General features: G+C 37.8%; 1 protein-coding gene across 7 annotated transcripts in view; it reads right to left on the bottom strand.

Moving 5' to 3' along the window:
* Positions 1-16,778, bottom strand: part of LOC146468206 (myocyte-specific enhancer factor 2C-like) — a 37,496-nt gene that overhangs the window by 10,880 nt on the left and 9,838 nt on the right. For 2 of the 7 annotated variants that reach the window (XM_085125113.1, XM_085125114.1), the window contains exons 2-4: positions 4,595-4,756; positions 1,938-2,141; positions 1,485-1,538 (exon numbers count right to left, since the gene is read on the bottom strand). In XM_085125113.1, coding sequence (XP_084981239.1) covers positions 1,485-1,538; positions 1,938-2,141; positions 4,595-4,648 — 312 coding nt within the window. In that variant the 5' untranslated portion in view covers positions 4,649-4,756. The other 5 variants (XM_085125115.1, XM_085125110.1, XM_085125111.1 and 2 more) reach the window with 5 other exon arrangements.

The following is a 16,778-nucleotide window of genomic DNA, read 5'->3' as shown; positions in this document are numbered from 1 at the left end:
ACAGACACAGGAAGTCTGTATTGAATGTTTTACATGCAAAGAGACAAAACTTCCTTGCGCCCCACAAGAGAAATTGGCAAACATTTTATCTCTTAAGTTGATAAAAAGAATATTATTGTTTTCTTTGGCTAGATAGTTTTCCAGTAGTAGATCACTGACAACAAAGTTGACTTAATCAGAAAATTTAATTCATAAATTTCTATGCATGCTTTAGCAGTTTGTGACCTATCTTAAAAAAAAAAAAGAAATCTTTAACTCACAAGCTTGATAACATCACAAAATATACACAGATCCAAGATAAGATTATTTTTGTTTGAATTTGTGGGTGGGTAATAACTGTTTGAACACTTGTGACAAAACAAAATACATGTTATATTATACAAACAAATGAAAAATCCATTAACCTCTTCAAAGGTTTATCAAATGATCAAAATGCAAAAATTGTCATGATTGGATATTCACTAATGGCTGAGTAATCAAACATCTTTCATGTTTACAAACACAAAGTGCTTACTGTATTTCAGAAAAGTGAAGACACGAAATAGCCTACAATGTCTGAAGAAAACACCTTTTTCAACAGTTTTGCCGCAGGCTAACAAGCTGCAGCACTTGTGTATTTACTACACTCATGCAAAACATGTGGATGAAGAAAAACAGCCATCTTGGTCAACTACATAACATAAGGCCCGCCTCAGATGCCCTATGTCACATGAGCTGAATCAAATTTGGATTTAGATCGACCCAAATTAATTAATCCCAGCTGAATTGATTCAGACGCCGAAATTGATTCACAGAAAATACTACGACTGAAGAAAATTGCGGATTTGTAATATTTCTGCATTTGAATCGCCTTATGTGAAGTGCAGCGTTTGAATCAAAGCCGGTCCACAGCCGTTATTCCAGGCTGAGCCTGGCGAGAAAAACGCTTGAGCCAATCCGAATTAGATCGGTCGTTCTGAATTGTTTCAGACGGTGTACTTAATGCGAACTTAATTCATTATGTAAAGTTAAAGTCTAAAACTTTATCTACCCTATGAAGTACAGTGTCTGAACCAGGCCTAAGCACTTTGTTACACAAAAAAAGAATACAAATTTTACTAAAAATTATTTACACATTTCAACCAACAAAAGTGTTCTTACCACAAAAAACAATGTTCAGTTGTTTTGAGCTGTTTTGATTGGTCTCACGCTTGAATTTAAGGTTTATGCGGTAAGATACTGCTCCTTTGAAACACTGAGTTTAAATGCACTTCCGATGATTTGCATGATCTCCCTTCTTGAATTTCAAAAGATTAAGATGGCCCTTTTGCAATCCATAGAGAAATATGTTATAGACAGGTAATACACTTTTGTGGGATCTACTTTTTTGTGGATCAGGAAAAATCTCAAAATTTTGTTACAATCTCCTGGAAAAATTTCGCGTTATTGATGTACTTTTGAAATGTGTTTGCTATAAATGCTTATAACAGGTTAATTAAACCCACCTTGTCTGTGTCATCAGGGGATGGCAATGCCTTGTTCTCCTTCTTTGAAATTGCCTTTTAAAAGTTAATTAAAAAAGAACAGTTACAATGAAAAGTGTTGCCAAAAAACCCACAGTGTTGTGAAAGCCCCGACAACGAGAGAAAATTGCTTTCTTAATATACACTCTGGACATGCCAGCTACTTGGTGACTCTCAAAAAAAAAAAAAAAAAAAACTTGGGGACTCTCATTTTCACATTATAAGTAATGTGTAAATCATTGTATCACGCCCACTGAAAAAAGAAAAAAAAATAATTGGCGACTCTCATTTTCACATGATCAGTAACAATTATGTAAATCATTGTATCACACCTACTGAAAAAAGCAACTATGCGTAAATATGCTGATAGTTACATTTTAAGCGGCAATGGTTTTTTTTTTTTTAACTTCAACCCAGTTCACACGTGGTGCTTACCTCAACAATGTCTGCATTTGTCCTACTTTCATGTGGTTCATTGTATTCGGTGTACCTAAGGAGAATCTTGTCCATATCTGTGCTGGCATACTGGAATAACTTGGTACTGGAGTTGAAAATAATCAGTGCAATCTCACAGTCGCACAAGATGCTCAGCTCATAAGCTTTCTTCATTAATCCAAATTTACGCTTGGTAAAAGTCACCTGCATTGAATGAAAGATGACAGTAATTAAATTAATATCAATTCAATAAAAGAAAAATGTATGAAGTGCACCAAGGTTAAAAGACGCTCGCTTGTACCCTTACTTTATAACCGATTACTTCTATTGTGTGCATAATAAATTTTTTGTATTTATTACATGTACATCGACTGAGAACAGAAATAAAATCAGCTGGAGGATACTCTCTTTGAGTATAATGTGGACGAGATCCTTGTGGATGTTTGTGTTGATTGGTATTGCACATCATTACTATGTATGCCATTTGTGTTGCAATGTCACACTGTCATACACGTACATCAAGAGCAAGCAGTGAGGAAGAAACGATAAGATCAATATGTAAAGAATCTGGAATTGGGGGTCATTTGTCAGCATTTGTGGAAAGATTTTAGACATGTTGCTTGACAATGCTGCTCCTTAGACCACTTGGCATTTTTGAGATGTTTCAACACATTTTTGTAACAAAATCACATACAGTATGACTTAGACTTTGATGTTTAAAAGGTGGCACCCAAGTTGCTATTGATAATATTTTCTATCTAGAGTGAAATAATGAGTTACTTATGTATAAATTGCAAAAAGAAGAAAGAAAGAAAAATATGGGGTCACTGGGCTTGTGTTGAAGATTGAACGTACACGAGTAACCCTATCTTGAAAACTAGACCTGTCTTTATAATAGGTCTTTCATGGTTGCAAATAGTCAATGCAGACATGAATAGGTGTATCAACCTAACATTTTTTTATCATAACTGATAACACTTTCTTAAGGACATTTGCAAACCCTGTGCAGTTACAGCATAGGTGAAATTCAACGATGCATGGGTAGTGAAAATGAAGTATGTCCAGTTTCCAACATTTAAAAATTTTTCTCCCTTCATAAATGATTTTATGTAGAGGATCAGTAAAGAAAATAAAAAAATGGGTCACCAAATCAATGCTGTATTTTTCTAAATTACCAAAGCCGTCTGTTGATAAATGTTTGTCTGTTAATCTGCACAACTTCTTACATCAAAACTTTCATTTTCCAAAATACAGTAGCATCCAATGTACTTTTTAAGTCAAACTGTCGACTCAAGAGCAGATGACATTGCAAAAAATTGTTCTTTAAGGAAACATGTTTAATGGCCATGCAATGCTCTTTCTTATGTTCATGGCTAATATTTTTTTTCCTTAACTGGACAAAATGGAAGATAAGTGCTTTTTGGCATAACGCATGTTCATTTCGACCAGCAGACAATCACAAAAATTATAAAAAATGGAAAATCACAGCTGGATAGATAGGAATTTAGCTGTGGAATGTTTCTAGAACACTCGATCGGCGCCCAGCAAGACTATGGTATCGATTACATTCAGTCAAAAAAGATGCAACACAGATCTAATATTTTCCCAAGAGTTTTAGTGTTCTAGGCATGAAAAAAAGGAGAAGCGATAACCTGTTGATGCAAAAGCAAAATCAAGACGATGCGTATTTATAATGAAGAATTCAAACGAAATCTTCTCCAATTTGAAGCGAAAATTTGATATAAAACGTTTTCTACAAAATCGTTTAATTAACAAACATTTGAATACAAAAATTCTTAGTTGCGGCTTTGGAAATCGACGAATCATTCTTCAAGGGATGTACTAAACTGTTGGTATATGTATTGTTCCAAACAACCGCCAAAACACACAGAACAATTGTTTCCATCGAAATGTACATCTAACAAAAAACACCACTCAAGATCTCACACGTCTCACGTGTTTAACTTTTGTCAACAAATAGCTGAAGAAGAAAACGATTCTGTGAAATGTTAATGGCATATTTAAAGTGAACTCGAAAATCACGGACAAACAAAGATCCAAAAATATCTTGCAACACGCGACGTAATATTAAGCCGCGACGGAATTCTCGTGTCGCGACAGTAGCCCGCCATCAACCCACAAACAGCAAAGAAATTTCGCCCGAGGATCTGAAAAGACCACTCAAATCGTTACTCTAAAATGTTCTTTATCGTTCAGGTAGAGTGTGAACTGCGCAACAAGCTGATATGTTTCCTTCAAGGTAGAGATTTCGACGAACTTTGCGTGTACTCCCCGGAATTTTGCCAGTTGAATGTAAAATTAACCCCGATAAAATTACATGGTACGTTGCATTCGCAGCACGTTGCAACATAGCCACGAAAACTTCGATTTTCATTCTTTTAATCGTCAAACAACACACAACAACATTACATTCACAAATAGCAACCCAGCCAGTTGACCTAAGCGAGCTAAAAATACCCCCACCATAATGAAATTCTAACCCCTAACCGATCTATTTTCGACCACGGTGTGCAATATTTAGAATCGCCAAGACGCCCGCGCGAACAAAAAAAGCCACAAATTCTCGTCTATTTGTGTCCCACAATAATAAAGGGTTTGATTTGCGTGAATTGGTGCAGAGTTTGCCTCTTAAATACCTGGCGATTTCTCTCGTCGCCGATTCTTGAAATCTGTATCTTCTTCCTTCCCATTTTACGTGGTGGCTTTGGGCTGTCGACGCTCAAATCAAGTTCTGATGGGGGGCTTTCAGCCAGTTTTTAAAACAACTTCGTCTGATCGTGGCTCTGAGAACGATAGATCTGTAAAATGAACAGATCAAAAACAACAAAGTGAGTTCATTAAATGATTTACAAGTACCAGCACGAAGTCTCGCCATATCAAGCGATGGACGTTATCAACACTGTCTATGCAAGGTCACAACTCTTACAACCTGTCTGTTCGAAAGCAACGCGAGCAAATTCCTCTTTCTCTTCGATAAATTTCACTTCAAAGTGACCCTAGAGGCAAAGAGCACTTCTTCGTTTGCAATCGAAGCGATCTTTCATTGCGTGAAATGATGTCATAAGATTTACGATCAGTGATTTTCGCCGGAGATCTTAGCAGGAATGATCTCACTAAGGAAGCATTCCTCGCGAACGTTCAGGCTATGAACACGAGAGGTTAGGATTTGCTCCTCGAAGTCGCGAAGATGGCAAAGAAGGACAACATCTTCGTAACAAACAACCTGAAAACTTAGGCCGGAAGTTTTTTTCTGCCACCTTGGATCGATGTTTTCCTTGCTTGCTGAAACTGGACTACACCTGTGGGGGCAAACGCCAACGCCATTTTGACCAGGTGAATTTATATTGTGGACTACGAACAAGCTAAGTTCGTGGCAAGGAACATGGATTTAGCAAATACCTGAAACATCGTAAAATTTGAGCCTTATGGTGATCGACGAATAGTTAGAATAAATGAGTTTTTCGCGCGAAAAGATCGGCATTCGGCGCGGAATTTTCCTGTAAAATACGCGTGAAAACAACTTTGCTGCCATCGCGTCAACAACGAGGACTTGTTTCCTCCGTTTCGAAAGGTACGAATTACCAGCTGTTCCCTTCACGATTGTGATAAATTTCCAACAGGATTTGAATCGACTGCCAGGCGAATGGTTTGATCAAATTCAACTTACGGAAACTTCGACAGCGATTTTGTGATGAGCGTATCTTGAACAGCTGTATGGACATCACAGACATTCTATCTTCGTTTCGAATTTTATCAACACTGAGATAGCTACAGCGTTGTCATTTTCGTTGGAAAGCATCATAAGCTCGGAGATAGCGAGGCAAAGCGTATGACTAATCGATCGATCGCAACAGTGCGATGGAAGTAAGCTTACATAGGCTTTGCATCCTTTACAAAGTAAATTTAGGTGGTTGTGATATGACAGCGAAGTACACGTAGCTTGCGTACAACTTGTTCTATCATGCTTTTCGAGTAACCACAAGATTGAATGAGTTTTACCTAAGCTTAAATCATTAAAATGGTTGTAGCATCAGACAGTCGGAAGCTGCGAAGAAATAACAGTGAAGCTAGCGGCAGCGAAGGTTCTGCCGTGGATTGCGGAAAACTGCAAGCGAAAGACACAATTTTCCACTGCAAGTTGGAGTCAAAACAAGAAATGGACGGGTAAAACGAGCAATGAGATCCTGCAATTGATTTAGAACAGCTTTTCCAAATCGCACCACTAAGTTCTACGCTGTTTATACTTCGGTGTTAGACGGAAATAAAAATTCAGAAATCTATTTTTACCCACCAGTAAATAGGCCTTTTCACAACAGCTGCCCTGACAATGTATATATACTTGTGCTATTTGTGGCTCAACTTCGAGTGAGGAAAATGCTTCGGGAATTTGCATTTTGGGAGGGAGTCGTGATGTCAGAGTGATGTCATTGCATCATTGAGAGAATTTGGTACTCGATAAAACAACATGACTCGTCAAAAATTAATGCGCTAAGAATCGCCCAATTTTCTAGGAAAGTTTACAGACATGAAAACAAAATAAATTTCGCTAGTTTTCTTTGTGTCATAAACAAACGGTGGAATAAGTATCAGGCATTTGAGCAAATTACAAACGAAATAAGTATGTAAACTAATACCAGACCACTCTGCTGGAGACAACATGGCGAGTAAAGATAATTTTTCCGAGTAACGACCGAAATATCGGTATAAAAAGCGTCTGTTAACACTAACGATTTACTATTCACATCAAAATTTGGCGACTTTCTATCACAATATAATGTAAGTATCATTCAGTTCAAGAGGACCATAAATTAGCATAATGTGATATCAAGGGAAAAATTCTTCTTACCAGGGCCCCTTGGTTACTATAGTTGTCGCTGACGTCATGTTCTTTGCTTCCTGTTTTCTTTCCCCTTTCAATTACGTGGAGCAAAAATACTTTTTGCCCTAGAATCGAGTGAGAAACAACGCTAATGGGTTCGTTTTCCGCACATTTCTCGTTTTCAATTTGAATTGCCACAACACATACGAAAAAATTTAAAGAAAGGATGCAAAAACGCGAACAAGATTCTGAAGTAAATGATTTCCGGCCGGTTGGCTTGGAAACCGGAAGCGAAGGGACTAACCGGTTCCCCGCTTAGTTGCAGCTTTCGAACTGAATAACAGTTTTGCGTTTCCTTTCAGAAAAATAGTTTATTTATATACTATCAGAACTGTCAGTCTTCCTATCGGATATATTTTATCGCATAATTACAATAAGCGTGCTGCCGGCTACTTTTACGCTGTGTTTTTCAGTATAAAACGGCGAACACCTTCCTTTCCGTTCCGCGAATGAAATAAACTTTAACAAGAGGAGCTACCTTGCTTGTGGACTTCTCTTATTTCCTTCCTCAAAACGCAGGAAAAACTAATTCGGGGAAAACCCAACTTGGCATTTCAAAGGAAGCCAAGACAGTCACTGAAAGCAATAGAAAAACATTAAAATTTCACTTTCTTTCGCAGAAGTCTAGAATCATAATACCCAAAATGGAACTGCTTTCAAAATTGCTTCAGTTTCCTGAGTTTCCTGTAAGGATGGTACACATCGCTTGCTTGAGAAATAAATAAAGTTATATTCGTCCAACATGATCTGACATATTTTGTCGTCTTCCGATATCTCCCTGGATCCCTGTCGCTAAAATGCAAATGTTTCAGCTTCGTTCGTCATTCGAGAGGGTACATGTCGCCGATTTACGCAACCTGTCACATGTCCCTGTCAATCATGCAGGAGGAGAGCTGCAGGCGTAAGGATGGTTTTCCGATGTTTTTTAACCAAATGAGCAGGTAAAACAGCTGCGCTCAAAAGGCTGCAAAAAACACAAAAACTGTCTCCGGTTGAATGAATCATGAGACAGTATACTTGATAGACATAAGGTCAAGCTGACTCCGAGATGAGAAATATGGTACCTGATGGTATTGTTGCGTTTATAGTTGAAGGATAAGTTTAATACTTAATTTCACGCTGATTGTATAGCGCGCGGTAAAGATTCAGAACATTGTAGGGGTCTCAGAACATAAACCTTATAAAACAGTAAATAAAGGGCACTTAAAATACTCTGAATCCAATTACTATATTAGTAATTTATTTCGATGAAGGGCGAGTCCACCTGTAGTTTTACGTACTTTTCAGGTTATGTGTGACGTCAACAAAACATTTTGTATTGTAGATGTATTGTAGTGCAATACAAGCGTTTCAGCATTCTTTCAGCTCTGCAACTTCGGAAAGTAGAGTATCATGTTCAATATTACTGCAACTGATGAGACTAAAGCTAGCAGTTTACAGTATAATAACAATCCGAAGGGCAGGGAACTTCGGCTTTTATTAAGAGACCCTCATACAATCTGCAGCCTTATAGTCGTTAGTTGAATGTGCTTCTTCCTGTACATGAATTGTACTGCATTTGAATAACTTTTCGATAAGCGTTAAAAAAAAGTTCTAGTTCATAAATGGCTTACTGTAATCTTTAGAAGGATGCCACTGATTTTTACCTGTACTCAATTCAGACAATTCAGTATGGGAGCCAAAAAAAATGTGTATAGTTGGCACGACAATTTTATCCTGACGTATTTCATCATCAAACCTCGAAAGTAATTACAGTTATTTAAAAAAGACTACGTCAATGGAACAAAGAAAACCCCTGTGGCCTTTTAGCACGCCATCTTCACACTATATCCAGAAACATACAGAACATACTAGATAAAAGACGTAAAGGTAAGATTTACATACAGCTACATGGCAAATATTCATCTAACAATGTTATAATTAAGACCCTCTCATGAATTAAACTTACCATCTTTATTTTTCTTTAACAATATATCACTTATTTGTACGTTATAGCCTGATTCAGTAACATTTAACAGTATAGCTTGTACAGTGCACGGTTTTTAGGTGAAACAAATAAATATTACTTTCGTAACTAGAGATTATTTATAAAACAGCCATAAGTGTACAGAAATAAAGTTCCTAACCATCCATTTATCTACCGGTATCCATCTAAACTATGGAAGACTGGTAACAAACAGAAACTAAAATACGCAAACTTAAGAACAAAAATTGAACTGCACTGCACTGCACTACACTACACTACACTACACTACACTACACTACACTACACTACACTACACTACACTACACTACACTACACTACACTACACTACACTACACTACACTGCACCGTAAACTAAACTATACCAAACTTACTAAACTGGACTGAACTAAACACAAACTAAACTCAAACTAAGCCAACAGACTCATAATCAAATTAATTCGTAATTTAATAATCGGTAATTTACACCGAGCATGAAAAGGATGCATCAAAATCTTAGTTAGTCCAACTAAATGAAACTCCTTCCTTTCTGAGTAAAAACTAAAATTCAACAAAGTTGGGTACAAGCCTAGGACATAACCTACCAGTAGCAGTTGACGAAATCCAGATATTAACAATAACTCGTTCAATACTTTGTTTAAACTCTGCTGCCTGCTTAGTCATTAAGTAATCTCTGGTGTCACCTTACCTCACTGAAAACGTATTGTAGGCCAGGTCGTTTGTACCGGAAAAATCACCGCAATTGATTGAGCTGTTTAGCCACGCACCATCTGAACGTGGGAGTGTAACTCTCATCACTTTATTAATTGCTATAAGGGTTTCATGATTGGTACTTAATAAATTCAAACTTTATAACATCCGTGAACAAAAATGTATATTTAGATTATCTGCATCAATAGATACAACGACTTGTGGAAGATATCCGGTTCAGGTTTCTTGGGGGGAATTCGATATAATAGAAACAAAGAGCGAGATCGAAGTCGAATCATATGCTCTGACTGATTTCAGTTTGTCAACGAATGTGTGCTTGCAGCTCTATAAGACCGGTGGATACGAGATCTTTTTACTGCCATATTAAATGTACAAATTGTTTAACATCCGAGTAGGTTGAACCGCAAGTTGAGCCTTTGAAGAAACAGGAAACTTTTAAAATAGTTTACATGTAAGAGCCACTTGAATGCTCCAGACAGAACAAATCACGAAGCAGTTCGCTGACAGAAGTCATAATCAGCTTTGGTGAATTCTCCTCGAGGGCTAAATATTTTCTGAGCAGCTGACAAACGATAACTCCAAATTTGTAGAATGAATTTCAGTATTTATGCAACTGGTTGGCTTTTCAACATTTCACTTTTTGAAATAGCATAATATGGAGCAAATTAAAGGCGGAAAAATATAAAACTACACAAAAACCAAGTGACAATTCAAGTCACTGTAGCTCTCTCCACGCTAGAACAATATGTTAAGAACAGTGTTTCCTTATGCCGACAGAAGTTTCCTTCCTTGCCTTTGGGGGAAAATGAATCAACAGGAAACACTAGCCAGCTAAACAGTGTTTCAGGATTTTCCGGTTGTTAATCACCTGGCCGCCTTTTCCGTCCTGTTCCTGGAGGTATGCACAGTGAGCAGTCGTACATTTTCAAGAGGGTGAACGATTTTTCAAAACAAACGTGTATCCTAAAAGTTTTTTCAAATTTCACAGGTCTCGTGCAGACTCCATTCTTTCGCGAAGACGTCCTGGATTCTCGCAAGGCCCTCCCGAGCTAGCAGAAAAAAAAAAACAGCCTCAATGCACCATTTCTGAGTCGCCACCCCAGTTTTCTCAGATCTTAGTTTCACGCGAGAGAAAATGTATAATTTGTGTTCAAAGTTGTAAAAACAAGGAGAGATCATTGTTTGCTCCGTTGTGTGCTTTGTCTTTTCTCGCGCTGGAAAACTGGCTACAGAAAAATTAGGAGATGAAAGAGACTGTTCGCAGTCTGCTGGAAGCAAGGTTAAAAAGTTCACAAAGGTCAACTGAAAGGTGAATGAATATCGAGGCAACGTACACCCTAACTTTGTGCTGCTATCCGTGCAAATCGAGGATGTACTAGCAAGGAAACTTTTCTGTGGAATTGTTTCCGCGGCCGCGATCTCGTGGCACACAACATTTGCCGTTGAGACGGTTTTTCTAACAAAATCAGAAACGTTTTTGACTTTTGGAAACCAAAATTTTACTTCGGTAAGGAATATTGTTTGTTCTCGCAAATTAATCCTCTATTTGAATCTCTTTACGATGACGGACCAGTTTTATAACCACCTAATCAACTCAGGTGAATCGAAAGAAGCAAATTTTCGAAGTTTAGCGATGTTTTCGCAATTTTGTCTTCTTCTTGACTATTTGTTGAAGCGGTGCGAACCTTTGCGGTTCAAAATCTTCCGCTTTTAAAGGTGAGAGCAGCGCATCATCAGCGTAAAAATTGTGCGGAAATCAGCTTTCAGTACGTGAACAAAAGACCTAATGGCTTTCCGTTACGGTTTTCAAGTGCCGGCACAAAAGCCATGCGGTACGTACCGAGTGTAAACTTCCCCATAGCCATGAGCATACTGGCCTAAAAGGGAATTTATCTTGATATGGGTCGAAGCCTTGCACTACAAGACAACTTGTCGTGTTTTATAGATGCAAAAAAAAAAAAAGAGAGAGAAAGAAAAAACTTGAACATCTTTTCGTGTTGGGCGTGTCATCACCCAGAGATTTCCTTCATGTCTCTTCGCTTATTTTGCTTTGAAAAAGAGGGTGAAAAGATACTAAAGTGCTGATCTGGAAAACACTTGCCGGCGGGTGCTGGATGATAAAAAATTGCAAGTTCGAATTGAATTGTGCCGCGGCTGAAATGATATAGCAAAAGATTATTTAGGAACAATTCTTTGAGACTAAAGTGTTGGTTTGCATCGCAGCTTGTACGAGGTTGATTAATTTTAAGATCCCCACCTCCCTATTCTTGGAAGTTTGTATCCACAGGCTTTTTATAATGTGCTAAAAGACCAAAAACAATTATATTCCAATCGGCAAAAACGAGGGCGAAAAAAAGGGCATGAACCATAAACATAATACACATTAAAAACTCTCGCTATTTTTGACGTTTAAAAAGTTGTTAAGTGTTATAAAGATTAATTGCGCATCTATCAATGAATCCACGTTGGTCTTCTCGACAACATTGTTGACATGAAATAAATTATTGCCATGAAAGGGCAGGCTAAATATTGTTCCCTGTCGGTCATGTTAGGTCATGACACAACTCCATGTTTATTGGCCCCCAGTGTCTCGTATGTTTCCCGTTTGGACCAAGAATTCTTGGATACATAGAGCTTACGACGTCCTGTCTTGTGGGAGCAAAACGATTTTTAGCATGCAGCAACATTTTTCCGTTTCCTGTTATTATACGAAGATATTTGTTTCGTATTTGTTTCCCAAACAACTCAGAGTGAACCAAACGGAGACTGATTTGAGAGAAATGTTCCCTAGTTCATTTTCGTAATACGTTTGGCTTTAAGAACTGATTTTAAAACTGAAGAATTCCATAAAAGAAAAATTGGAATTGAACGAAAAATCAAAGTTCATCAAGTTGAATTGTTCGACTTGTCAATAGTTTTAATCCGGTGGACCTCGACGCAGGATATAGCGTTTGTTCAAAAATGTCGTGGTCTATAGGACTTGAGGAATGCCAAGCTAACAGCTCTGTCGGCCAGGGGGAGCCAGAGAAAAATACGGGACTGAAATGCTTCGGCAGGGGAAGATTGAAAGGTGCACAGTTTCAAACTTAAAACAGTTGCATTTGAGTGGCGTTAAATTTTTTTGAAATAAGTGAAGTGAAATAATTGTAAGAAAGGCTTCCATCTTGTTTTGAAATTAAATGTGTCTTAGTGATGAACTAACGATCCAACGAAACCACAAATGTGCGACACACAACGAAAGTTTAGCATCACTAGTGGAATGATCACACTTTGTGATCGATTCACTGACTCACCAGGCTAAGGAAGTTTAGAACTAACTGGCCAGCTCAGTCATACACGGTCAGTCAAAAGACTGGATCAGTAAAAATCAATGCTCAGACGACGGTCAATCTAGTTCAAATCCTGAGCACTCAACTGACTTCATCCACATCACCTCAGTTGCACAGCACCATAGAAATGTTTTCAAATGCTTTCCGCATTTGAATGGTAACATTTTTAGGATCTCTTTTAGCGAGAACAACTAGTCAGTATAGAATACCGGCGATAAAAAGCCATAAAACAAAAACACACTTCTTAATAGATTTCATTTGAATGGTCACACTTTACGATTTCCTCTACAGACTAAAAGTTAGGCTGACCACCTTTTGGATACCAAAAGCCATTACTGGCTCAAACTTCAGAATTTCGTTAGGTGGTAGCTCGCAGACTTCTGAAAACTGAAACACTTTCCGCAACATAACTACATAGATGAACAGCTCGATAGCACTGAATCTAGACGGTTCAAGAAAAGAAAATAATTACAAGGATTCTACCAGAGATTAATAAGGAAAAGAATGAAAACATTCACGAGCAAGAACAAAGTTGGAAGTTGACGCAGAACCTTATTCTCTTCAGTCGACATTCTTCGTGATCGCTGCTCCAAAGCCGAATACATTGCTCATCATACACGTATACGATACATTGTTTTCAAGTTGTACTGATTGTCATTTACGTAAAACATTAAAAGTTAACAGCCCGCCAGCATTCAAATTGCTGATGAACTTATAAATGGTTTTCAGTCTCCGTTGACTCAAGTTAATGTTAGACACCTTTGGTGTGGTATAAGCATGATAAATGACCATCATGACTGACCAAAGTTTCAAAGAGCTACTCAATACTCAAAACTGAGTGCTGGTACTCAACAATTTCATCCAACGACTCAAAGGTAAGAACACTTTTTACGCGGAAACACGTCTGAAAAGCAGAAGAGGAAAGCTCACAAAGCCAACAAATAGCTATTCGTGACTGGATTTGAATGTCACATTTTAGAGTTTTATTTACTGACCCAAAGTTAATAGAACTATTGGCCTTGTACAGCTCAATACAAATAAGACACAGGAACACAGACTGAAAATTTAGAACGAAGATTGTACAGACAGATTACAATAATAATATACAAGACTGATGAATCCATCAATAGTTTTTATTTCAAATAAAAACAGTTAGAATCAACTGCACCACAATATAAAATAATGAACTATAATGATCCGGATCAACAACTATCAATCGCTGTAAAACGGCTTCCAAAAATAACTGAATAAATTCTCCTAAAAATAGTCATGAGCTCTTGTCATAAATAATACTTGTGCCTGAATGAAATTTTTGAATAAAAAGCTTGGAGAAACTAGATGTATCTACACTGGCAGAGACAGCACATTTAAACGGTTTTTGAAATCCTTTCCAGAACACGTTTTGAATAAATATTACTTGTAAAGACAAGAAACTTTCATTGGACTTTCATCAGACATTCTCGATGACAGCGCATTCTTATGTTTTTGAAGTATGTTGAAGCATTGGAATGCTATCTTCCTTCTAAAATAATTGATTAACACTTCTTTCGCATCAGTGCCAACGTCGAAGAAAATGTAACAAACAGAGCATTTCCAAACTATATATGGTAGTAAGTGATTTGAGTAGAAATCCACTCTTGCCCTGCTCACAACCAGGGCGGGAACTTTTGGAACTCAAGCAGCATCCTTCTTGTAAAATTTGACTGAACCAGGCTTTCGCTTTAGGCCATGACCGGCCATTAGGATAACAAAAAAAGATCGGAACATGCCGGGCGACGTACAACGATTAAACATATTGTGGGTGAAAAGGCAACAAGTAGAACGATTTCCTTTTCTGAAAGATTTTTTAAATATCCCTTTGACATAAAAGGCTCAAGAGGAAAGAGAAAGGAACGCCGACAAACAACACTCTGACAAAATTTTGCTCAGTTCTGCGTTTGATGTCTTTGAAGTTGTTTTCATATCTAAAGAATCTCGGTGAAGAAGCGACAAGGGAACAAACACACCGTTTAATTCACCACTGACCGCGTACGTAATGCAGGGGAACAACAAAATGGCGGCTTCGAAAAACTTCGATACTTTGTCCTAGTTATCGAGGGGAAACTGAAACAGCGGAAAGACTTTAGGAATAATTCGACAAAAGGATACGAAAACTAGGTTTTCAGTAAGTCAAGATTGTATGTGGAAAGGAGACATTGAGTAATAACTCTAAGTCATACTGACTCAGTCAGTACATGAGTCATGTAGTCATCGACATATAAACACTAAGATACATGATGATTGAACTTATCGCAAAATGAACGGATCAACCATTTTGCCAAAAACAGATTGGTAACATTGTTCAAAGTTAGGTCCCTATCAATTCCATAAAATTCAACTAAAGCGGTTCATTATTTTGTACCTAACGCTTGGTAAGGAAACACCGCCTTACAAACTGTCCACTGTTTCGGTACGTCGGCTTCAATTTTATGGGGACTTTGAATGGATTAGAATTCGTTATTCATGTCATCATTTTACGGGGGTCACCAACTCACCCGGCTCTACACAATATTTGTTCAGGCACATCAGAACGTCGTGATTTGTCAGTAATACCTCAGGGATTATTTTCTTGCCGCTATTGCGAGATTTCAACTTTATTTATGGTTCCCGAAATAACCAACGAATTAGGGAAAACATAAAGTAGTGCTCTAATGCATCCAATAAGTTCTCTTTTTCATTAAATTTGCTTGAAAACTGGTATATGTGTTCAAGGTTTCTGGACAGTCATTTTTATATGAGAAGGCAACCGCCGACAAGAAAATTTGCCCGTTCTATAAGATGAATGGCCGGCTTTATCAACTGAATTATGAGGTGAATTGGCTGTCGTAAAGACATACAAAACGGCTGATGTTTCGAGTGCTAGCCCCTCGTCAGAGGGCACCTCACCGACGCAGACCACAGTTTTTTGGTCCTGTTCGCTGTTCTCATTTTTTTTTTATACAAGAAGAAAACCTTGAAAAAGATTTCAAACGTGACTAAGATGTGAATCTTTGCTGATGATCAACTAGTCACCCAGGGACTGCATGATCACAAACCAATGCCATTCGTGTGACTCCCGCAAAACTGAACTCAGCGGCTAAATATATTTCACGACTATTCCTATCGCACTAGAACTAAACCAATTTCTTGGGATTTACTTAGCAGGAATCCACGCACGCTTTCCAATTCTAATATCACGCTAAAAATAGAACAATAGGGCTTTGAAATGATGATTGTTTGGACGGTACAAAGTATGTGCGTCATTTGTTAAGTGTACAAGGGCATTATAAGAGTGTTAGCCAATTAATATGGCGGCAAGCGTCTCTATCACCGGACGTGGCGCGGATTTTGAGCAAGTTCCAGTATTACTGTATAAATGTTTCCTGTGTTTTGCCGTCTCATTACGTACATAAGGTCATTCAAATTCATGGATCAGAGTATATTGGCTGTTGCGGTTTCGTAAATGGTTTATACTGTAGCTGTTCAAAGCGAGTAGGTTTCAGCACTTCATCACAGCGGTACTTGTATATTACAACTTAGAACTAAACCCAGCTTAAAAGCGCTTGGACTCGATTTTACACTGGAGCAGCCCAAAACAAACAACATCTATGACCAATTTCCTTCGGTTTTCACTCTAGAAATCACGGAAAAGTCAGCCAGTACTATCTAATATTTTTTTATGACCACACTTTGGGTTTCACCCAACTTTAGTACAGTATAAAAGAGTACTGTAAGAGTGTACCATTAGTAGCTTAATTCGGAACAGGTAAACTTGATTCACAAGAGCTTTGCAAAAGTTTAAGCCATATTTCACAACAAACCTACAGTTCTACAAAGCCACTTATAAGACTTGAGGATTTCATCCGCAAGCTCAAAAGTCATAATTAACAGCACCACAG

The sequence above is a fragment of the Pavona decussata genome, unplaced genomic scaffold (assembly GCF_977016875.1).
Source record: "Pavona decussata unplaced genomic scaffold, jaPavDecu1.1 SCAFFOLD_133, whole genome shotgun sequence".
NCBI lineage: Eukaryota > Metazoa > Cnidaria > Anthozoa > Scleractinia > Agariciidae > Pavona > Pavona decussata.
The sequence above is the reverse complement of the archived record's forward strand: the minus strand, read 5'-3'. Positions and strand labels throughout refer to the sequence as shown.